Source organism: Salvelinus namaycush, chromosome 27 (assembly GCF_016432855.1).
Source record: "Salvelinus namaycush isolate Seneca chromosome 27, SaNama_1.0, whole genome shotgun sequence".
Classification (NCBI taxonomy): domain Eukaryota; kingdom Metazoa; phylum Chordata; class Actinopteri; order Salmoniformes; family Salmonidae; genus Salvelinus; species Salvelinus namaycush.
In genome coordinates, this window is record NC_052333.1 from 3,042,626 (window position 1) to 3,067,374 (window position 24,749).

At 44.3% G+C, this 24,749-nt stretch overlaps 2 protein-coding genes across 2 annotated transcripts; both read left to right on the forward strand.

Moving 5' to 3' along the window:
- The first annotated feature begins 6 nt into the window (after nt 1–6).
- Nucleotides 7–5,311, forward strand: srfbp1 (serum response factor binding protein 1). Its single transcript, XM_038965767.1, has 3 exons — nt 7–98; nt 1,376–1,858; nt 3,815–5,311. Exons 2-3 carry the CDS (start codon nt 1,376–1,378, stop codon nt 5,213–5,215), a joined length of 1,884 nt encoding a protein of 627 aa, XP_038821695.1. The 5' UTR covers nt 7–98; the 3' UTR covers nt 5,216–5,311.
- Nucleotides 5,312–12,245: 6,934 nt separating this feature from the next.
- On the forward strand, nt 12,246–23,033 carry LOC120022681 (transcription factor E2F3-like). The gene is made up of 7 exons (XM_038966664.1): nt 12,246–12,718; nt 16,074–16,173; nt 17,719–17,938; nt 20,287–20,448; nt 20,625–20,739; nt 20,844–21,012; nt 21,446–23,033. The coding sequence occupies exons 1-7, from the start codon at nt 12,461–12,463 to the stop codon at nt 21,694–21,696; spliced, it is 1,275 nt and encodes a 424-aa protein (XP_038822592.1). The 5' UTR covers nt 12,246–12,460; the 3' UTR covers nt 21,697–23,033.
- Nucleotides 23,034–24,749: the final 1,716 nt, after the last annotated feature.

Consider the following 24,749-nt stretch of genomic DNA (forward strand, 5'->3'; position numbering starts at 1 on the left):
GCACGCCTTCGTGACTACGTCAATGATACGTCTACGTAGTAAAAAATAATGGCTGCCTCTTGTATGGACTAAGTCTTTCTCGAATTTATACTTTGACGGTATGAGTGATTTTGATTACATTTAAATTTGCGCTGTGATAACTGTAGTGTATTATAAAAAATAAAGCTGTCATCTCTGATATATATATTGTTGATAAAGTCCTAACAAATGCTGTAGCGTGCTGCTTCTTCGGCCATGCTTGAAAATATGCTAACTTTCGTTAGCTAACTAGTCCTGTTAGCAGTTGATGGGAAATTAGCCACCGTAATAACTAATGTACCGTTAAGGTAGCTGGTATTATACCATTGCATTTACCTTTACCTCCATTTACTCATACTGTATGCTAGTGGTTACATACTAGCTAATGTTGTGGCTCTACCTTAGCAGAGGAACGCTCAACTCCGTTCTCTTTTATATCGAGGCGGAGTTGAGTTTGACAACTGGTTGCAGGATTTTCTAACCACAATACTTGAATCACCATCAGTTTATTCTTGTAAATGTGTCAATTCTGAAAGCGTTTACCTGAAATTCATATTTTTAATAAAAAGTTATCGAATACAACCATCTCATTTGTGTTGCGCTACTAGCACGAATTTGCATGTGCCTATAGAATCTCATCTGACGTAGTAAGTAGGTAAGAAGTACCAGCAAGACAAATGAGGAAAAGGTAGATGGTTGTGTTCAATACGTATTTTTTCTAAAAGTATGAATTCCAGCGCCCGCGGAAGTACAGCAGTTGTACAGGACAAACATAGGTTTAGGGCTCCTGAGTGGTCTAAGACAATCCCAGGTTCGATTCCAGGCTGTATCCCATCCGGCCGTGATTGGGAGTCCCATTGGCCCGGGGTAGGCTGTCATTGTAAATAAGAATTTGTTCTTAACCTTCTTGCCTAGTTAAATGAAATAAGAAATGTAAAAAAAAACGTTACTTTTCAGAATCAACTGATGGTGACTCAGTGTTGTTGTTTGAAAATCCCAAGGCGAGTTATCAAACCTCAACTACCCCCGATATAAGACAATGGAGTTGAGCGTTCCTCAGCTACATCTAGCTATGCCATTCACAGCTAGATCTAGCTATGCCATTCACAGCTAGATCTAGCTATGCCATTCACAGCTAGATCTAGCTATGCCATTCACAGCTAGATCTAGCTATGCCATTCACAGCTAGATCTAGCTATGCCATTCACAGCTAGATCTAGCTATGCCATTCACAGCTAGATCTAGCTATGCCATTCACAGGTATCACCCAAAGACAGAGAGAGATGGGGAAAAAAACACTGTATTTAGCAATCCCTTTGTGTACTCACTCTTCTGCCCATAACTGCGTCATCCACAGATGTCATCAACCGACACACAGCAAGTGACAATGCCAGACGTTCTGAAGACTGAGGCGATCCCTGAGGATCCAAATAAACAGAAAATGTCAGAACTCCCAAAAAATGACGACAAGCCTGTGCTTCTGATAAAAGACAAGAAAACAGGGCTTCTGATAAAAGACAAGAAAACAGGGCTTCTGATAAAAGACAAGAAAACAGGGCTTCTGATAAAGAAAAAGAAGAAGAAACCAGAGATTCCGAGAAAGAAGAAGAAGAAGCCAGATGATCCCAGTAAGCCAGTTCCATTAAACCTGAACAACGAGGTGGTGAGGATGAGGAAGGAGGTGAAAAGGGTGAGGGTGCTGGTCATCAGGAAGTTGACTAGGCAGATGGCAAGTCTGAAGAAAAAGAAGGGGAAGGAGGAAGATCTGGAGAGGAACCGGAGGAGGGTAGGCAGACTGCTGGAAGAAATCCATGAAATGAAGACACTCAAACCTGATCCGGTGGGTGCTTCTTCCCCAATTACATCTTACCTACATTATTATTATTACTACTATTATTACTTCCTTATTTGGAATACTGTGTAGTATAATTCCCAAGCCATTGTATATGTGCTGATACACATTGCTGGTGAGTGAGTTCCTTTCATGCTTTTTTACCTTGAGTATATGTCCTGATAACTTAATTTATCAGAAAAGTACAAGCTCTTTAGTGCGGTGTACTTCACCAATTACATATCAGATATAAAGCACCAGTCAAAAGTTTTAGAACACCGACTCATTCAAGGATTTTTCTTTATTTTACTATTTTCTACATTGTAGAATAATAGAGAACACATCAAAACTATGAAATAACACATATAGAATCATATAGTAACCAAAAAAGTGTTAAACAAATCAAAATATATATTTTAGATTCTTCTAATTAGCCACCCTTTGCCTTGACTACACCTTTGCACACTCTTGGCATTCTCTCAACCAGCTTCACCTGGAATGCTTTTCCAACAGTCTTGAAGGAGTTCCCACATATGCTGAGCAGTTGTTGGCTGCTTTTCCTTCACTCTACGGTCCAACTCATCCAAAACCGTCTCAATTGGGTTGAGGTCAGGTGATTCTGGAGGCCAGGTCATCTGATGCAGCACTCCATCACTCTCCTTCTTTGTCAAATAGCCCTTACACAGCCTGGAGGTGTGTTGGGTCATTGTCCTGTTGAAAAACAAATGATAGTCCCACTAAGCCCAAACCAGATGGGATGGCGTATTGCTGCAGAATGCTGTGGTAGCCATGCTGGTTAAGTGTGTCTTGAATTCTAAATAAATCGCTGACAGTGTCACCAGCAAAGCACCATCACAACACCTCATCCATGCTTCACGGTGGGAACCACACATTCGGGGATCATCCGTTCACCTACTCTGCGTCTCACAAAGACACGGTGGTTAGAACCAAAGATCTCAAATTTGGACTCATCGTACCAAAGGACAGATTTCCACCAGTCTAATGTCCATTGCTCGTGTTCATTGGCCCAAGCAAGTCTCTTCTTCTTATTGGTGTCCTTTAGTAGTGGTTTCTTTGCAGCAATTCGACCATGAAGGCCTGATTCACACAGTCTCCTCTGAACAGTTGATGTTGATATGTGTCTGTTACTTGAACTCTGAAGCATTTATTTGGGCTGCAATTTCTGAGGCTGCGAACTCTTAATGAACAAATCCTCTGCAGCAGAGGTAACTCTGGGTCTTCCTTTCCTGTGACGGTCCTCATGAGAGCCAGTTTCATCGTAACACTTGATGGTTTTTGTGACTGCACTTGAAGAAACTTTCAAAGTTCTTGAAATCTTCCGAATTGACTGACCTTCATGTCTTAAAGTACTGATGGACCGTCATTTCTCTTTGCTTATTTGAGCTGTTCTTGCCATAATATGGACTTGGTATTTTACCAAATAGGGCTATCTTCTGTACACCACCCCTACCTTGTCACAACACAACTGATTGGCTCAAGCGCATTAAGGAAAGGAATTCCACAAATTAACTTTTAAGAAGGCACACTTGTTAATTGAAATGCATTCCAGGTGACTACCTTATGAAGCCGGTTGAGAGAATGTCAAGAGTGTGCAAAGCTTTCATCAAGGCAAAGTCTGGCTACTTTGAACAATCTCAAATATAAAATATATTTTGATTTAACACTTTTTTGATTACTACATGTTTCTATATGTGTTATTTCATAGTTTGATGTTTTAACTATTATTCTACAATGTAGAACATAGTACAAATAAAAACCCTTGAATGAGTAGGTGTGTCTAAACATTTGACTGGTACTGTATATATTTGTTTTATTTGCTTGGGAAGTTGAATACTGCAGTGAATATTCAGGTTTAGTGCATGTATTCATATCAGTCCCAAACCATTGCAAATTGATTTACAGTCCAAAAACCAGATGATAATAATTGTTGATTATTATTTCTAGGTGACCAAAGCTGCCCTCCAGAAGAACCTGAGTTTTGAGTTTGTCTGTAAGAACCCAAAGGCCACCATTTCTGACCGAGCTGTAGCCCGTATCGCCACTCACCCCCAGTTCAGCAAGAAGATAGACACCATCAAAGCTGCCATTAAAGCCTTCAAGGATGAGAGGATGATAGTAGAGAAAGGAGACGAGAAGGGAACGGTTAAAAAGCAGCCTTTAAAGGTGGTAGAGGTGATCGAGCAGCCGAAGGACAGTGATGGAGAAGGAGGGGTGGAAGGTGAAGAAGGGAAGGGAAATGAAGAAGAGATGGATGAGGAGGAAGATGGAACACCCGCGGAGAGCCAGAGTCTAACGGTTGACGAACCAGCTGTTATAGAAAAGCAACCCGTTGATAAGACTGTCAGGGTTACAGAAGAAGACATTTCCACGATAGAGAATAAAGAATCGGCCATAGAGAATACAGTAGCTGGCCCTCAGCCCAAGGAGATGTCAGAGGCCGATAAGACTCTGGTGGACTCATCCACTCCATTCACAATAGAGGCCCCACAAGTAGTACCTACAAAAAACATAGTAACCATGAAAAACACACCACAGAAGCAAGTAGTCCAGAAACTCACAAAGGACACTCCAGCCACTCAGAAGACTCAAGACCCCAAACCCCAGAAAGTCACTAAACCTCAAATTAAGGATGTTAAAAACAAGCAGGATGATGAAGAAGACGATTCTGATGATGAGGAAGAGGAGAGCGACTTGGAGTCTTCCGACGACGAGGAGAAGGAGTATTTTGACGACAGCACGGAGGAGCGTTTCCGTAAGCAGTCCTCCCAGTCGGATGAAAGCGACAACGACGATTTCTTCCTGGGGAAAGTCACCAAGTTCAAAAAGAAGAGTGACGCGGCTACAGCGCCACCAGGTGGAGGGGAGGGCAAGAGCAGCAAACTGGGGAAAAACCCACTGCTGGAACCACTGGAGAGCTTAAACCCACACCAGACTGAACTAGATGAGCTAGAGGCCAGACAGAACTTCAGGGGGAAGTCTGTCTTCTGCTCCAGTCTGTCTGGTTCCAGAGGTGGTAGAGGCGGAGGCAGGGGTAGAGGCGGAGGCAGGGGTAGAGGCGGAGGCAGGGGTATGGGCCGAGGAGGGGGTAGGGGAGGGGACTTCAAAAACCGGGGAAGAGGGGGAGATGATGGCCCGTCTCGGGGTCCTGGGTCACATGATAGGGGTTCTGGGAGGGGAAGGGGGGACTTTGGGAGGCAACGGGAAGGCAGAGGGTTCTCCTCCACCTCTTCATCTCAGCCACCACAACAGGCCCTGCACCCGTCATGGGAGGCCAGTAAGAAGAGGAAGGAGCAACAGACCGTAGTAGTGGCCTTCCAGGGAAAGAAGATCAAATTTGATGATTGAGCTAAGGCAGGGCGATATGGCCAAAATGTATCACAATATTTTTGGTGGTATTTGACAGTATTTTATGTTTTTAAATAATAAAAGTTCTCAATTTGCTGTATGAGTTGTGCATGACCCTAGGGTAGAAACACATACCTTCTAAAATGATTTCAATGAGGCTTTCTCCATTCTGATTGGTTTATACTGTTCAATCAAATTTTAAACAAAAGTTGATCTGACAATAAAATCTAGGCCTTATTCTTAAACAAATATTCCAATTGTGATTTTGACAAAAACACTTGGGTGAACAGTTGGAATCATGAAAATAGAATGATTATACCTATTATATAGTTAGAATGTACCAACTGGGCACAGACGTCAATTCAACATCTATTCCGCATTGGTAGAATGTCATTTAATTGAAATAACATGGAAACAATGTTGATTCAACCTGTGTATGCCCAGTGGGTAATAGAGGCACCTTTAATACAGTGTTTAACATAACGAATGAAAAAGGCAGGGGGGTGTTCATGGAATTGAGAATTAGAATAGCTTACCAATAGGATCTCTATGGAGGCGTTATTTTGACAGGGTAGGAACCAAAGTGTTGGTCAGTGTTTCCCAGAGGAGTGGGTTCTTGTAATCTTTGGCTACATTTAAGATGTCCTCCAGTGATTTTTGAACTTTTGCTGTTGAAAAGCAATATCCTAAGCAGAAATACAGCAATGTACATACATCAAAGGGTAAAAAAATAGATGTTTTCAGCAAAATAGTGTTTTTTAAGACAACTGCAAACTTCAAGGAGTTGGTTTGAGGGGAAGCGGGGATGTCATTGGTCTCCCCCTTTGCTTGAGAAACAAAGGCGCAATAGAAAACAAGAGGAAAGCCTCCCCCCCACACACACACACACTTGTACGTTTTGTTACTTAAACCAGGTGTTAAATGAGGTGAAAAGGAGACGGGAGTGCCACTAAATGTTTATCTTACTTCATGTCGCTAACACTCATGTTTTGCCCATTCCTCTCTGATTTAGAAGATACTGTTGCACAAACATGCTGATTTAGGCCCACACAGTTAAATAAAGGTTACATTAAAAATGTAGTCCTACACCAGCTATGTTCTCTGACTCAGTACATTTATTAGCCAGTGGTGGAAAAAGTACACAATTGTCATACTTGCGTAAAAGTAAAGATACCTTAATAGAAAATGACTCGAGTGAAAGTCACCCAGTAAAATAGAATTTGAGTATTTGGTTTTAAATATACTTAGGTATCAAAAGTAAGTTTAATTGCTATCAAAAGTAAAAGTATAAATCATTTCACATTCCTTATATTAAGCAAACCAGACAGCACGATTGTCCTGTTATTTTAATTCACGAATAGCCAGGGGCACACTCCAACACTCAGACATAATTTACAAATGGAGCATTTGTGTTTAGTGAGTCCGCCAGATCAGTGGCAGTAAGGATAACAGTGGAGGCGACTCCGGGATGCTGGCCTAGGCAAAGAAAAAGCCATATCTCAGATTGGCCAATAAAAGATTTAGATGGGCAAAAGAACACAGACACTGGACAGAGGAACTCTGCCTAGAAGGCCAGCATCCCAGAGTCGCCTCTTCACTGTTGACGTTGAGACTGGTGTTTTGCGGGTAATATTTAATGAAGCTGCCAGTTGAGGACTTGTGAGGCGTCTGTTTCTCAAACTAGACACTCTAATGTACTTGTCCTCTTGCTCAGTTGTGCACCGGGGCCTCCCTCTTTCTATTCTGGTTAGAGCCAGTTTACACTGTTCTGTGAAGGGAGTAGTACACAGCCTTGTATGAGATCTGCAGTTTCTTGGCAATTTCTCGCATTGAATAGACTTCATTTCTCAGAACAACGAGTTTCAGAAGAAAGTTATGTTTCTGGCCATTTTGAGCCTGTAATCGAACCCACAAATGCTGATGCTCCAGATACTCAACTAGTCTAAAGAAGGCCAGTTTTATTGCTTCTTTAATTAGAACACCAGTTTTCAGGTCTGCTAACATAATTGCAAAAGGGTTTTCTAATGATCAATTAGCCTTTTAAAATGATAAACTTGGATTAGCTAACACAACGTGCCATTGGAACACAGGAGTGATGGTTGCTGATGGGCCACTGTACGCCTATGTAGATATTCCATTACAAATCAGCCGTTTCCAGCTACAATAGTCATTTACAACATTAACAATGTCTACACTGTATTTCTTATCATTTTGATGTTATTTTAATGGACAAAAAAAAGTGCTTTTCTTTCAAAAACAAGGACATTTCTAAGTGACCTCAAACTTTTGAATGGTAGTGTATTTGTTTACATCCATGTTAGTGAGCATTTCTCCTTTGCCAAGATAATCCATCCACCTGTCAGGTGGATGGATTATCAAGAAGCTGATTGAACAGCATGATCATTACACAGGTTACATCTTGTGCTGGGGACAATAAAAGGCCACTCTAAAATGTGCAGTTTTGTCACACAACACAATTCCACAGATGTCACACGTTTAAAAGGCGCATGCAATTGGCATGCTGACTGCAGGAATGTCCGACAGAGCTGTTAACAAGAGAATTGAATGTTAATTTCTCTACCATTAGCCACCTTCAATGTCATTTTAGAGAATTTGGCAGTACATCGAACCGGTCTCATAACCGCAGACCACGTGTATAGCGTTGTGTGGGCGAAAGGTTTGGTGTTGGTCAGGTTATAGTATGGGCAGGCATACGCTACGGATAACAAACACAATTGCATTTTCATGTGACATAAACCACTATGTGGAATATGATATAAACATGTGCTTTATAAAAGGGTGACGTGCTGAAGGATGGTGTTTAAAGACACTTCCGCCCAAATGCACAGAACGTCTGGTAGACTAACGCATCAAACTTGGCCTTCGTTCGTTAGGGTTGGGTTTAAAATACAATTATAGAAATGGACAGGGTTATGCCATAATTAGGACTTTGTGGCTGTGTTAACTAGTGACAACCAGGCGGAATGTTTACGCGAGCAAAGGACACAGCCTGATGACAAATACTTTACTCAGTAAGGTCACTCCCATTAAGGAATGGTTGATATCCCAGGCTTATGTGTGCTGTGTGTTCAATAGCCTGGTGACGACCTTACACCAAGAAACACTGACCTTGATGACATAAGGAAATTAAAAGTGTCTTCTGGAACCAAGTTACATGTAGCTTGGTGTATTAACATACACACAATATAACGAGCCATACCGTGGGTTGCTGTGCCCAGTCAGGTCTTTAATATAGCAATATAACGAGCCATACCGTGGGGTGCTGGGCCCAGTCGGGTCTTTAATATAACGAGCCATACCGTGGCGTGCTGGGCCCAGTCAGGTCTTTAATATAACGAGCCATACTGTGGGGTGCTGTGCCCAGTCAGGTCTTTAATATAGCAATATAACGAGCCATACCGTGGGGTGCTGGGCCCAGTCAGGTCTTTAATATAAAGAGCCATACCGTGGGGTGCTGGGCCCAGTCAGGTCTTTAATATAGCAATATAACGAGCCATACTGTGGGGTGCTGGGCCCAGTCAGGTCTTTAATATAGCAATATAACGAGCCATACCATGGGGTGCTGGGCCCAGTCGGGTCTTTAATATAACGAGCCATACCGTGGCGTGCTGGGCCCATCAGGTCTTTAATATAACGAGCCATACTGTGGGGTGCTGGGCCCATCAGGTCTTTAATATAGCAATATAACGAGCCATACCGTGGGGTGCTGGGCCCAGTCAGGTCTTTAATATAACGAGCCATACCGTGGCGTGCTGGGCCCAGTCAGGTCTTTAATATAACGAGCCATACTGTGGGGTGCTGGGCCCAGTCAGGTCTTTAATATAGCAATATAACGAGCCATACCGTGGGGTGCTGGGCCCAGTCAGGTCTTTAATATAACGAGCCATACTGTGGGGTGCTGTGCCCAGTCAGGTCTTTAATATAACGAGCCATACCGTGGGGTGTTGGGCCCATCAGGTCTTTAATATAACAATATAACGAGCCATACCGTGTGGTGCTGGGCCCATCAGGTCTTCAACAATATAACGAGCCATACCGTGTGGTGCTGGGCCCATCAGGTCTTTAACAATATAACGAGCCATACCGTGTGGTGCTGGGCCCATCAGGTCTTTAACAATATAACGAGCCATACCGTGTGGTGCTGGGCCCATCAGGTCTTTAACAATATAACGAGCCATACCGTGTGGTGCTGGGCCCAGTCAGGTCTTTAATATAACAATCTAAAGAGCCATACTGTGGGGTGCTGGGCCCAGCCAGGTCTTTAATATAACATTATAACGAGCCATACCGTGGGGTGCTGGGCCCAGCCAGGTCTTCTACACATTCACCCAAATCCAGATAGCTGATGTTCTGAAAGAGCTGCAAAATCTGGGCCCCTACAAATCAGCCGAGCTAGACAATCTGGACCCTCTCTTTCTAAAATTATCCGCCGAAATTGATGCAACCCCTATTACTAGCCTGTTTAACCTCTCTTTTGTATTGTCTGAGATCCCCAAAGATTGGAAAGCTGCCACGGTCATCCCCCTCTTCAAAGGGGGAGACACTCTAGACCCAAACTGCTACAGACCTATATCTATTCTATCCTGCCTTTCTAAGGTCTTCGAAAGCCAAGTTAACAAACAGCTCACCGACCATTTCGAATCCCACCGTACCTTCTCCGCTATGCAATCTGGTTTCAGAGCTGGTCATGGGTGCACCTCAGCCACGCTCAAGGTCCTAAACGATATCTTAACCGCCATCGATAAGAAACAATACTGTGCAGCCGTATTCATTGACCTGGCCAAGGCTTTCGACTCTGTCAATCACCACATCCTCATCGGCAGACTCGACAGCCTTGGTTTCTCAAATGATTGCCTCGCCTGGTTCACCAACTACTTCTCTGATAGAGTTCAGTGTGTCAAATCGGAGGGTCTGTTGTCCGGGCCTCTGGCAGTCTCTATGGGGGTGCCACAGGGTTCAATTCTTGGACCGACTCTCTTCTCTGTATACATCAATGATGTCGCACTTGCTGCTGGTGAGTCTCTGATCCACCTCTACGCAGACGACACCATTCTGTATACTTCTGGCCCTTCTTTGGACACTGTGTTAACAACCCTCCAGACGAGCTTCAATGCCATACAACTCTCCTTCCGTGGCCTCCAATTGCTCTTAAATACAAGTAAAACTAAATACATGCTCTTCAACCGATCGCTGCCTCCTCCTGCCCACCTGTCCAACAACACTACTCTGGACGGCTCTGACTTAGAATATGTGGACAACTACAAATACCTAGGTGTCTGGTTAGACTGTAAACTCTCCTTCCAGACTCACATCAAACATCTCCAATCCAAAGTTAAATCTAGAATTGGCTTCCTATTCCGCAACAAAGCATCCTTCACTCATGCTGCCAAACATACCCTTGTAAAACTGACCATCCTACCAATCCTCGACTTCGGTGATGTCATTTACAAAATATCCTCCAATACCCTACTCAATAAATTGGATGTAGTCTATCACAGTGCCATCCATTTTGTCACCAAAGCCCCATATACTACCCACCACTGCGACCTGTACACTCTCGTTGGCTGGCCCTCGCTTCATACTCGTCGCCAAACCCACTGGCTCCAGGTCATCTACAAGACCCTGCTAGGTAAAGTCCCCCCTTATCTCAGCTCGCTGGTCACCATAGCAGCACCCACCTGTAGCACGCACTCCAGCAGGTATATCTCTCTGGTCACCCCCAAAACCAATTCTTCCTTTGGCCGCCTCTCCTTCCAGTTCTCTGCTGCCAATGACTGGAACGAACTACAAAAATCTCTGAAACTGGAAACACTTATCTCCCTCACTAGCTTTAAGCACCAGCTGTCAGAGCAGCTCATAGATTACAGCACCTGTACATAGCCCATCTATAATTTAGCCCAAACAACTACCTCTTTCCCTACTGTATTTATTTATTTATTTTGTTCCTTTGCACCCCATTATTTCTATCTCTACTTTGCACATTCGTCCACTGCAAATCAACCATTCCAGTGTTTTACTTGCTATATTGTATTTACTTCGCCACCATGGCCTTTTTTTTGCCTTCACCTCCCTTATCTCACCTCACTTGCTCACATTGTATATAGACTTATTTTTCTACTGTATTATTGACTGTATGTTTGTTTTACTCCATGTGTAACTCTGTGTTGTTGTATGTGTCGAACTGCTTTGCTTTATCTTGGCCAGGTCGCAATTGTAAATGAGAACTTGTTCTCAACTTGCCTACCTGGTTAAATAAATGTGAAATAAAAAAATATACAAAAAATAAAATGTATTTAGGGTGCTTACTTGACATGATTGATTTTGACGATTAAGTAAAAACAAGAGGCGGATTCGATTATGCTGAGCCGCAGGGCACCAGTCTATGGCCTGTGACTAGAACGGGAAAAAGCGGTGAGGGAGGAGCGCCTTTCTCCAATCGCACAGTAATCTTGCGCTGCTCGGTCATGTCGTCAACAAGGTAGCATGGTGCATCTTCCAGAAACATACAAAAGCTATTTTCCATAAAATATGTTCGAATTTTCTAACTAGTTTTCATTTGGAAAGGCAGGCAAAAACAATCACTATTACATGTCAAAACACAGAATCTTACTCATTACTCCACATGCTTAATTAAGCCACTTTTGTTTTGAGCCTACTTCGCCGTGGGCTTTGAACGGGTAACCTGGCTCACACCCGGGAGGCAGCCCGGTTCCTAAACGAATGCAATCAACTTTCACCAGGTGCAAAGCACGTCTACCTGGGCGCCCAGACAGATTAATCGAATCACCCCAAGTAAACACAGGAAACTGCATTGTATGTCGAAAATACTCACCCATTGGTCAGACACGCCGATGCAATTACGTATAGGGGGAGTCTGCTACTACGCTAACCAATAGCATTCTATATGTAAATCTTGTTTAAAACATTCCCGGGAAATCCAAGTTTCGCGTATAAACTGCATCCCATAATTCACTATCAGCTTCCTGTAGCCATTTTTCAAGCAGCAGGAATGGAGTTTGCGACCTAATAAAATCCGTTGCATCTTCCCTGTTTTAGAAACATATCGTTTATCAATTTTTAAAGAACGGGCATGTAAGATATTAGTTATTGTTAGTTATTAGTTAACGATATCCCAGATTATTATTATTTTTTTGTCGAATCGATGCGGATTTAAAAAAAAAAGTGCTCCCAAGTAGCGGAGGGACAAAAGGACATTCGAGCCTGATGATGAGAAAGGGGGGAGTCTCTGTCCCGGAGAAAGTCCTAATTGCAGGGGTCGGGGGCTCCTCCATGGACAAAAACCGCACAGTTCTGACCCAGTACACCAATGCGCCGTATTATCAGATCTTAACCCCTCCGCCATGTCCGAACCAGACTAACAATGTCGGTGTCCCAGACCCGACCGACAGTCAGCTATACACTACCCCCATCGGGGTGTCTACAAACGGGACCGGACAGCGACCACCCCTCGGAAGACACCCGGTAATTCATAACGCGATGGCTCGTTTGGCATACAATATTCCGGGCAGTCACATGAATGCAAACAAGTCATTTAGCTTGCTAACTAGTTTTAACGTTAGTTGACCAACAACTGTGACTTTACATTATGTTAGCTAACTAGTGAGGGCTAACCAGTGACTTACTAGCCGACGTTAAACTACCCGTATTAAACTAACTAGCTAACGTTACTTCGCTAGCTATTGTTAGTAGTATGCAGTGTTAGCTAGACTTTTAGCTAAATACATAACTTTTTTTTATTTGATTGCAAATGTTACACGTTGACTCTTTATGCATGTGTGTTTACCGTTATGTGTTTGTGATAAACCAGTGGATTTATGTGGATTTATAAAGGGTCACCGAAAAGCCCTGGTTAACGTTAGTTAACTCATTACCCAGACAGCTATCCTATTTAATTATCAAGCACACGCCTTAGTTGGATTGGCAACACATCGACCTAGCTAAGTATGATCTTGTTTGGCACAATAACGACCCGTCAAATCAATCAGCTAACTGGACATGATTATTTTTGTTCTTCCGTTATCTATGTAACGTTAGCAGGCAACTTTCTAAAGTTTTGACCTGCAGAAATGAAATCGTAAGAATAACCGCAAATCTATCATAAATACAGTCGAGAGAAAAACTGGTCTTAGCTCATGTTCATTTGCTAGCTAGCATGAATATCTAAAGAAAATTTATTTTTTTGTTTTAACACCACAAGCTAGACCGTAAACGACGCTTGGAGGGGGATGTGCGAGAATCTTCTCCCAGTTTAGCTGTCTGTCCCCCACCAACCCACCATCCAATTGTAATCCTTTGCTCCAGCTGCTCAAAAGAGCGCGTTTGGAGTCAAACTTAATTATTTACCATAGTTCCAGTACTTTTATTTTTATGACAAGGAGGGGACTATCTTCCATGTGTCTAATGACAATCGTAAGCGCATAGCTGAACAACTCTGTGACGTACCAAGATAGCATTTTTGCTAGCTAACCTGGAAGTCCTACCATGAGGAAGTACAACACATTTCAGATGTGATGTGGTCTAAATCTGTAAGCGTGCACGTGCTAACTGCATCCCACAAACGGCACATGTTATGACGATTCATATTAACTCACACTAAGAAATGATTTATGCAAACTCAGGGAGGTGACCAGTGGAGGCAATTTTGTAAAAATAGTGAAACATGAATCCTTTTTTAGATAAAACTAGGCTAAATATATTCACATGTCACCAACTAATAAAGAAGCACTGTTTTGCAATGGTCTACAGTAGCCTCAATAGCACTCTGTAGTAGAGGTCGACCGATTAATTTGGGCCGATTTCAAGTTTTCATAACACTCGGAAATCGGTATTTTTGGCCGATAAAAAAAAAGATGTTTTTTCTCCTTTGTTTAACTAGGCAAGTCAGTTAAGAACACATTCTTATTTTCAATGACGGCCGAGGAACAGTGGGTTAACTGCCTTGTTCAGGGGCAGAACGACAGATTTTTACCTCTTCGCGGGTGGCTGTTGTCGATGTGTTCCTGGTTCGAGCCCAGGTAGCGGTGAGGAGAGAGATGGAAGCTATACTGTTACACTGGCAATACTAAAGTGCCTATAAGAACATCCAATAGTCAAAGGTATATGAAATACAAATCGTATAGAGAGAAATAGTCCTATAATTCCTATCATAACTACAACCTAAAACTTCTTACCTGGGAATATTGAAGACTCATGTTAAAAGGAACCACCAGCTTTCATATGTTCTCATGTTCTGAGCAAGGAACTTAAACGTTAGCTTTCTTACATAGCACATATTGCACTTTTACTTTCTTCTCCAACACTTTCGTTTTTGCATTATTTAAACCAAATTAAACATGTTTCATTATTTATTTGAGGCTAAATTGATTTTATTGATGTATTATATTAAGTTAAAATAAGTGTTCATTCAGTATTGTTGTAATTGTCATTATTTCAAATACATTTTAAAAAATCTGCCGATTAATCGGTATCGGCTTTTTTTGGTCCTCCAATAGTCGGTATCGGCGTTGAAAAATCATAATCGGTCGACCTCTACTCTGTAGGGTAGCACCATGGTGTAGCCGGAGGACAGATGGTTTTCGTCCTCTAGGTACATTGACTTCCATACAAAACTTAGGAGTCTAATGGTTCTCACCCCCTTCCATAGACTTACACAGTAATTATGACAACTTTCAGAGGACGTCCTCCAACCTATCAGAGCTCTTGCAGCATGAACTGACATGTTCTCCACCCAATCAAAGGATCAGATAATTAATCTAGTGCTGAACGCATAAGCTACAGCTAGCTAGCACTGCAGTGCATACATGGTGAGTAGTTGACTCAGAGGGAGAAAATGGTTGAACAGTTTTAAACAAATTCATTTCTTCAAAAATTAAACAAGAGAGCTAGCTATAATTTTTTTATTTTTTGTAACTTTCACATACTTAGCTAACGAATGCATATTTCTTTTTTAGCTCGCTCAAACAAAGTGAAAGGGGGATATGTAGTCTGTTCTACTACTGAATGCATTCAATAGAGGAATGCTATGTTAGCTAGCTGGTTATGGCTGTCCAACACTGGAACTCTTCCAAGTCAAGTAAGCTTTTGGTATTATTAATTGATTACTGCTGTGGCCTGCCGGTGTAACTGCTAAACTGCTTGCTCTTGACTGTAGACTACTGCATGATTGTAGTGGGTTTACTACCGTGTTATTTCTTGTAACTATGTTGAATATGATGATAATATGGTGACAACGATGTAGGCTATGTCTAGCGGTTATGATAGGAAGGTTTGGCATGGAAAGGTATTTTCGCCTGGTCACAGACAGCTGATGTGTTGTGCACTGAAGTCCACAAGTGAAGGGAAAAGGTGAGAGGAGTGTGTAGATGCGAGAAGGATTTATACAGCCATCAAATTATACAGCCATGCTGTTTGTATGTGGCTGCTATGACAGTGATCATGCTGTTTGTATGTGGCTGCTATAAAAGTGAACTGTGTTTGCATGTGATCAGGGGTGTATTCATTCTGCTGATTCTGAGCTGGTACTTGGTTTTTGAATGGTGAAATCGTCTACTAGCTTTTACACATTTGAGTCATTTAGCAGACTTCTCTTGTCCAGCTCAAAAGAGCGTTTTAGAGTTTAAGTGCCTTAGCTCACGGTCATCTTTCGGTTACTGGCCTAACGCTCTTAATTAACCGCTAGGCTACCTGCTGTCATAACTATGATGTTCACACAGAGACCTTGGACCAACATAAATCACCTCAGATTTGATCCACACTTTCACTGTTCTGTTTCATCCAGATTGTCACCTTGTATATAAATGTTTTCTCTGCGTGTCAGGCGAAGCGTCGGTTGGAGCTGGAGGAGAGTGATCAGCAGTACACCAGTGAGACTAACAGAGGCTCCAGAGCCACCAGGCACTCCCTCAGAGGACCCAAGCGTAAGAGGGGGGAGGGGAGGACATTATGGGGGTGCCTAAGTTACCACGGGGTTCATTGACATTTTAGTCATGAAGTTCTCATCCAGGGCGAGTTACACCATTCCTCTTTATTTAACTAGGTAAGTCAGTTAATAACAAATTCTTATTTTCAATGACAGCCTAGGAACAGTGGGTTAACTGCCTTGTTCAGGGTCAGAACTAAAGATGTTTACCTTGTCAGCTCAGGGGATTCGATCTTGCAACCTTTCGGTTACTAGTCCAACGCTCTAACCACTAGGCTACCTGCTGCCCCGAGGGCGGAGTCACGCCGTTCCTCGTCCAGGGCGGAGTCACGCCGTTCCTCGTCCAGGGCGGAGTCACGCCGTTCCTCGTCCAGGGCGGAGTCACGCCGTTCCTCGTCCAGGGCGGAGTCACGCCGTTCCTCGTCCTGGGCGGCGTCACGCCGTTCCTCGTCCTGGGCGGCGTCACGCCGTTCCTCGTCCTGGGCGGCGTCACGCCGTTCCTCGTCCTGGGCGGCGTCAGGCCGTTCCTCGTCCTGGGCGGAGTTACAGTGCATTCATCTCAGTTTAGTAGAAACAACGTCTCATCTCAAGTCTTTAACTTCCTGTTTATTTCAGTTTTGAGCCACGTCATGGCCTGCTGAAAACTCCAATAACTTAAAAGTTGAAGGAAAGGAGTGGAGGCCATTTTAGTGTGAAGAGATGGTCTAGCCTTTGTTGAGGAATAAAGATGCCTGAGGAACATTGTTGCTCTTTGTGGCCTAGTGTGTATTCACAGTTCACTTGTCATTAATTCCCTCACCTACCTGGACCTGCTCAAGTGTGTATGTGTGCTCGCCTTCCTGTCTAGTGTGTCTGCCTTCCTCCCCCAGCTCCTGTCTGTTAACTAACCCATCTCTCCCCTCCCTCCAGCTCCTGTCTGTTAACTAACCCATCTCTTCCCTCCCTCCAGGTTCTGTCTGTTAACTAACCCATCTCTCCCCTCCCTCCAGGTTCTGTCTGTTAACTAACCCATCTCTCCACTCCCTCCAGGTTCTGTCTGTTAACTAACCCATCTCTCCACTCCCTCCAGGTTCTGTCTGTTAACTAACCCATCTCTCCCCTCCCTCCAGGTTCTGTCTGTTAACTAACCCATCTCCCCTCCCTCCAGCTCCTGTCTGTTAACTAACCCATCTCTTCCCTCCCTCCAGGTTCTGTCTGTTAACTAGCCCATCTCTTCCCTCCCTCCAGGTTCTGTCTGTTAACTAACCCATCTCTCCCCTCCCTCCAGGTTCTGTCTGTTAACTAACCCATCTCTCCCCTCCCTCCAGGTTCTGTCTGTTAACTAACCCATCTCTCCACTCCCTCCAGGTTCTGTCTGTTAACTAACCCATCTCTTCCCTCCCTCCAGGTTCTGTCTGTTAACTAACCCATCTCCCCTCCCTCCAGCTCCTGTCTGTTAACTAACCCATCTCTTCCCTCCCTCCAGGTTCTGTCTGTTAACTAACCCATCTCTTCCCTCCCTCCAGCTCCTGTCTGTTAACTAACCCATCTCCTCTCTCTCCAGCTACCCCCTCCCCGTTAGAGAAGAGCAGGTATGACGCATCTCTAGGCCTCCTGACCCAGAAGTTTGTCCAGCTGCTGGCCCAGTCCAGTGACGGGGTGGTGGACCTGAACCTGGCCGCGGAGTCCCTCAAGGTGCCGAAGAGACGTCTCTATGACATCACCAACGTCCTGGAGGGGGTGCATCTCATCAAGAAGAAGTCCAAGAACAACATCCAATGGATGTGAGTGGGGGGTGGGGGGGGGGGGGGGGCCTCTCTGTCTATGACCTTTATACACAGCTGTACAGAGCCAAGCCAAGTTGTGTTGCACTGCCTGGTTAGAAATTCTCCATAGTTGGTGGAACTGTGCCGTAACACGGCACGATATCCCGGCCATTAAGACGGGGGTCGGCACGAAAAAATATTTGTATGAACATAACAAGATTCAATAACTGAGACATAAACTGAACAAGTTCCATAGACATGTGACTAACAGAAATGGAATAATGTGTCCCTGAACAAAGGGGGGGCTCAAAATCAAAAGTAACAGTCAGTATCTGGTGTGGCCATCAGCTGCATTAAGTACTGCAGTGCATCTCCTCTTCATGGACTGCACCAGATTTGACAGTTCTTGCTGTGAGATGTTACCCCACTCAAGGTACCTGCAAGCTCCCAGACATTTCTGGGGGGGAATTGCCCTAGCCCTCACCCCCGATCCAACAGGTCCCAGACGTGCTCAATGGGATTGAGATCCGGGCTCTTCGCTGGCCATGGCAGAGCACTGACATTCCTGTCTTGCAGGAAATCACGCATAGAACGAGCAGTATGGCTGGTGGCATTGTCATGCTGGAGGGTCATGTCAGGATGAGCCTGCAGGAAGGGTACCACATGAGGTAGGAGGATGTCTTCCCTGTAACGCACAGCGTTGAGATTGCCTGCAATGACAACAAGCTCAGTCCGATGATGCTGTGACACACCGCCCCAGACCATGATGGACCCTCCACCTCCAAATCGATCCCGCTCCAGAGTACAAGCCTCGGTGAAACGCTCATTCCTTCGACGATAAACGCGAATCCGACCATCACCCAGGGTGAGACAAAACCGCGACTCGTCAGTGAAGAGCACTTTTTGCCAGTCCTGTCTGGTCCAGCGACGGTGGGGTTGTGCCCATTGGTGACGTTGTTGCTGGTGATGTCTGGTGAGGACCTGCCTTACAACAGGCCTACAAGCCCTCAGTCCAGCCTCTCTCAGCCTATTGCGGACAGTCTGAGCACTGATGGAGGGATTGTGCGTTCCTGGTGTAACTCGGGCAGTTGTTGTTGCCATCCTGTACGTGTCCCGCAGGTGTGATGTTCAGATGTACCGATCCTGTGCAGGTGTTGTTACACGTGGTCTGCCACTGCGAGTATGATTAGCTGTCTGTCCTGTCTCCCTGTAGCGCTGTCCTAGGCGTCTCACAGTACGGACATTGCAATTTATTGCCCTGGCCACATCTGCAGTCCTCATGCCTCCTTGCAGCATGCCCAAGGCACATTTACGCAGTTGAGCAGAGACTATGGGCATCTTTCTTTTGGTGTTTTTCAGTCAGTAGAAAGGCCTATTTAGTGTCCTAAGTTTTCATAACTGTGACCTTAATTGCCTACCGTCTGTAAGCTGTTAGTGTCTTAACGACCGTTCCACAGATGCATGATCATACATTTATGGTTCATTGAACAAGCATGGGAAACAGTGTTTAAACCCTTTACAATGATGATCTGTGAAGTTATTAGGATTTTTACGAATTATCTTTGAAAGACAGGGTCTTGAAAAAGGGATGTTTCTTTTTTTTGCTGAGTTTACATGTCACAGGGAAACTCAAGAACAATGTGTGTATGAAATGTGTGACTGTTTTTGTGATAAATGCTTTTTTTCCTTTGTGTGTGTTTGTATGTATTAACCAGTGGTGTAAAGTACTTAAGTAAATATACTTTAAAGTACTACTTAAGTCATTTTTTAGGGTATTTATTCTTAACTATTTATATTTTTCACAACTTTTCCTTTTTACCTCACTGCATTCCTAAAGAAAATAATTTATTTTTCACTCCGTACATTTTCCCTGAAACCCAAAAAGTACTCATTACATTTTGAATGCTTAGCATGACACGAAAAAGGGTCCAATTCAAACAAATCCCTTGTCATCCATACTGCCTCTGATCTGAAGGACTCACCAAACACACATGCTTCATTTGTAAATTATGTGTTGGCAGTGTGACCCTGGCTTTCTGTAATTTTAAGAAAAACAAGGAAATAACACCATCTGATTTGCATATTGTAAGGAATCTGAAACGATTTGTACTTTTACTTTTGATACTTAAGTACATTTTAGCAATTACATTTACTTTTGATACTTATGTAACTATAAAACCAAATACTTTTAGTCTTTTACTCATGTAGTATTTTACTGGGTAACTTTCACTTTTACTTGAGTCATTTTCTATTAAGGTATCTTTACTTTTACTCAAGTTGGACAATTGGGTACTTTTCCCACCATTGGTATTAACGTGTGTGTGTGTGTGTTAACGTGCCGTTCTCCTGTGTGTGTGTGTGTGTAGGGGCTGTAGCCTGTCTCCAGAGGGAGTGGCCAGGGTCCAGACCCGTGTCTCTGTGGGTAAAGAGCTGCTGGAGTTGACCCAGGAGGAGAAGAGACTGGATGAACTCCTACACATCTCTACATGCATCATCCAACAGATGACTAAAGACACACCCACAAGGAAATAGCCTTCCTTTACAAGCCTGCTGTTTTTGAGGTGTGTGTGTGTGTGTGTGTGTGTGTGTGTGTGTGTGTGTGTGTGTGTGTGTGTGTGTGTGTGTGTGTGTGTGTGTGTGTGTGTGTGTGTGGTGTTGTCCTGTGTGTGTGAATGACTACTCTTTTTCCTTAACCCCTGGGTACGTTTGCATACATATCGTATGAGGATGTGAAGAGGATTCCTAGTCTGAAGGACCAGACGGTCATTGTGGTCAAAGCCCCTGCTGAAACCAGACTTGAGGTGCCAGACCCTGCAGAGGTACACACACACACTGATCATGGTCAATGTTCTCTTTATTCCCTGCAGTTGGCTATTGAATTGCTGAAATACTGAAATGATTGATTTGTCGATTGTCCAATCAGAGTCTCCAGGTCCACCTGAGCAGTACCCAGGGTCCAATAGATGTCTCCCTATGCTCTGATGACCACGCCCCCTCCACGCTGAACAACGTGGCACTGAATGGAAACGGACATCCTTCTTCATCGTATGTCAATGGAAACTCCTCTTTGTCCGTCCTCAAGGTGTCACAAGGTGAGCCCATAAACTTAGACATCGCATCATTATCTATCTGTCCCATTATGGCGTCTGAGAGAGCACAGGAAGCACCATTGAGGCCATCTCCATTTTGAAGTAGTGCATTTGTTTCTACTACTAGGGTGACCTAGTAGCCTAGCGGTTAAGAGCGTTGGGCCAGTAACCTGAATGTTGCTGGTACTAATCCCCGAGACAGCTAGGGAGAAAATCTCTGTGCCCTTGAGCAAGGCACTTAACCCATAGGAAGTCCCAGCCAGTTGACTACTTCAAAATGGTGAAAGTCCTCAATGGTGCTGCCCATGCTAAAACAGGCTTTTGGGCACTAGTCCTCTGTCTCTGTGGTTGGTTATTGGGCAAACTACTCCTTCAAAGCACTCTCTTTGCCCCTCTCTCTGCGCCTCTCTCTCTGTCTTTCTCTCCATTTCACCAGGGGGTAATAACTCCACTGATAACGCCAGTATCAGTTTCTCCAACGCCCTGTCCAGGCTCCCAGCATGCTCAGCAGTGACAGTGACCCCGGTCTCCCTCCTCCACCTCCAGGATGTCGACCAGGAGCCCTTTGTCTCCCTCTCTCCCTCCCTCCTCTTTGAGGAGGACGACTACATGCTCAGCCTGGGGGAAGACGACTTGTTGTCCTACGACCTGGACCAGCTTCCACTTGAAGACCTGCTCTGTAACTGAGTGAAATGGAAACTCAGCGGCCATTTTGGGGATTTTGATTTTTGAGGCATGTTATTGACCAGATTTATGGCCCAAATGTGATCATTTACAGTATAATCAACGGTTGTATCCTATAGCCCAGTGGTTTCATCAGCTCTAGCTCAGCAGCCATTTTGGAGCAATGGTTTTTCTTGACATTCTAGACTGCATCGCTCATAGAGGACCTGCTGTGTAATTGACATTGAATGTGAAAATACATGTTTTGTTTTTTTTGGTATAGATTTGATCGAAGGAAGTAAGACTATGTTGCCATCCGGACAAATGTGGCAGGCCAGCACAAACACAAACTGTCTAGAGGGGAGAATTCTGTGGCTGAACAAACAGACAAACCCCTTCTCAAAGCCTTGTTTTTCTGATTTGACCTGCGCTGACAGGCAAACCAACATTCAATCACTCACTCCCCATAGCAGACCGTTATGTCTTCTTGATGAACTGTTCTCGTCTGTAAACACAGATTGTCCCTAAACAGAGATGGGTTATGGGTATTAACCTCTGGACACAGATTCTTACCCATCTCTTCCGTTGTGTGACTGTTATCTGTCAACTTGTGTTTTAATAATGTGATGTAGTGGAACCTACCCGGCTAGGTCCTGGTTCTCGGGTTCACAAGAAGCGAGCAGACCTGATATCTAGGCCCCAGGATGGTGAGGTCTGCCTGGATGTCGATGGTACGTGAGTCCCCTGGTCTTCCACATGGAGCCTTCTGACCCAATACTGGGAGATACTCACTGGTATTGTTAGGATAACCAGAGTATGTAGTGAAAGATGCCCCTGGGTTTGCATTCCAAATCGCACCCTATTCCCTATATAGTGCACTACTTTTGATCAGGGCTCTGTTCAGAAGTAGTGCACTATACAGGGAATGGGGTGCCATTTGGGGTCAAAAGTATGTAGGGAATGGGGTGCTATTTGGGGTCAAAAGTATGTAGGGAATGGGGTGCCATTCAGGGTCAATTGTAGTGCACTATATAGGGAACGGGGTGCTATTCGGGGTCATCATTTTCCTACACACTTGCTGTATTTTTATTTGTATCTATTTTTGGGGAGTGTGTGTGTAATATTGGTTGTTTGTTCCCTACTGCCACCCGTAGCCTCTGCTGATTCCTGTATATTGAAGCAATGTTCCTCCTTACCACCAGTAAAACACACACCACCATGCACGCAGACAAGCCCCTCATCTTGTTTCAGCCACTGTAGCCATGCCACCAGCCATTACTTATTGACTAGCGTTATGAACCAACTCCTTCATGTTCGTTTCTCAGGGCTTTTTACTTTAAATACATGTTGCTTTGTTCAAATGTAGAAGTGGATGTTTTATTACCAGATGTTTTGAGTTAAACATTTACAAAACTCCTTCACCCAATCATTAAGGATCAATACCCCTAACACATCATTAACCCATTGATGCAAATGTATATAAAAGTTTTTATTTATCCTTTTTGATTGGTATACCAATGTTAACTTTTTTTGTATTTTTACCCGATCATACTACTAACCCAGCGGTTCCCGAAACTCTGTCACCGCGACCTCAAGGGCTGCATAGCCGATTCAAATGTTCAAAGCTGGATGATTATTTGAGTCAGCTGTGTAGTGCTAGGGCAAAAACCAATACGTCCAAGGGGGGCTTGGAGTCCCGACGACCGAGTTTGGGAAAACCCTTTACTAACCTCTAATGCTGAAATATATTCAGAGTTTGGGAAAACCCTTTACTAACCTCTAATGCTGAAATATATTCAGAGTTTGGGAAAACCCTTTACTAACCGCTAATGCTGAAATATATTCAGAGTTTGGGAAAACCCTTTACTAACCTCTAATGCTGAAATATATTCAGAGTTTGGGAAAACCCTTTACTAACCTCTAATGCTGAAATATATTCAGAGTTTGGGAAAACCCTTTACTAACCGCTAATGCTAAAATTTATTCAGAGTTTGGGGAAACCCTTTACTAACCGCTAATGCTAAAATTTATTCAGAGTTTGGGGAAACCCTTTACTAACCGCTAATGCTGAAATGTATTCAGAGTTTGGGGAAACCCTTTACTAACCGCTAATGCTAAAATTTATTCAGAGTTTCAAAGCATCGCTTGTCTCTGAGGAATGAACCTGATTTTAGATGAGCGCTTTATTAAATCGCACCCTTATGCCCTTTTTGTAGCATACGACCTTTGACCTGAACCCTATGGTCTCTGGTCAAGGGTAGTGCACTACTTAAGGAATAGGGTACCATTTGGTGGGGGCCTTTTCCTGTTGCGTTTAATTACAGAACTGATCAAAAAGCCGTGAAAGTATGTCTGAGTACAGACGTCCCGATTGGAAGAATATACTGTTTTGTCGTCTACAGTAATGGGTATTTTAAATGGAAGCCATTTTTTAAAGATACTGTACTCGCTTCCTTTTATTAAGGTAGTCTGGGTGATGGCCTGGGTACCGGTTTGGGTGATGGCCTGGCTACCGGTCTGGGTGATGGCCTGGCTACCGGCCTGGGTACCGGTCTGGGTGATGGCCTGGCTACCGGTCTGGGTGATGGCCTGGCTACCGGTTTGGGTGATGGCCTGGCTACCGGTCTGGGTGATGGCCTGGCTACCGGTCTGGGTGATGGCCTGGCTACCGGTCTGGGTGATGGCCTGGCTACCGGTCTGGGTGATGGCCTGGCTACCGGTCTGGGTGATGGCCTGGCTACCGGTCTGGGTGATGGCCTGGCTACCGGTCTGGGTGATGGCCTGGCTACCGGCCTGGGTGATGGCCTGGGTGATGGCCTGGCTACCGGCCTGGGTGATGGCCTGGGTGATGGCCTGGCTACCGGCCTGGGTGATGGCCTGGCTACCGGCCTGGGTGATGGCCTGGCTACCGGCCTGGGTGATGGCCTGGCTACCGGCCTGGGTGATGGCCTGGCTACCGGCCTGGGTGTGCATTGTTTGGCATGGCAATGAGTGACATGAGCGCATGAACAGATCTGGGACTAGGTTAGTCTATTGATATTTATAGCACAACGCGTTGCTGTTGAGTCCACAGTCGT

Coding starts and splice junctions, on each gene's coding strand:
- srfbp1 (XM_038965767.1), top strand. CDS start 1,376: ATGTCATCAACCGACACACAGCAAGTGACAATGCCAGACGTTCTGAAG. Junction 1,859..3,814: donor AGACACTCAAACCTGATCCG/GTGGGTGCTTCT, acceptor TATTATTTCTAG/GTGACCAAAGCTGCCCTCCA.
- LOC120022681 (XM_038966664.1), top strand. CDS start 12,461: ATGATGAGAAAGGGGGGAGTCTCTGTCCCGGAGAAAGTCCTAATTGCA. Junction 16,174..17,718: donor CTCCCTCAGAGGACCCAAGC/GTAAGAGGGGGG, acceptor CTCTCTCTCCAG/CTACCCCCTCCCCGTTAGAG. Junction 20,449..20,624: donor AAAGACACACCCACAAGGAA/ATAGCCTTCCTT, acceptor ACCCCTGGGTAC/GTTTGCATACATATCGTATG.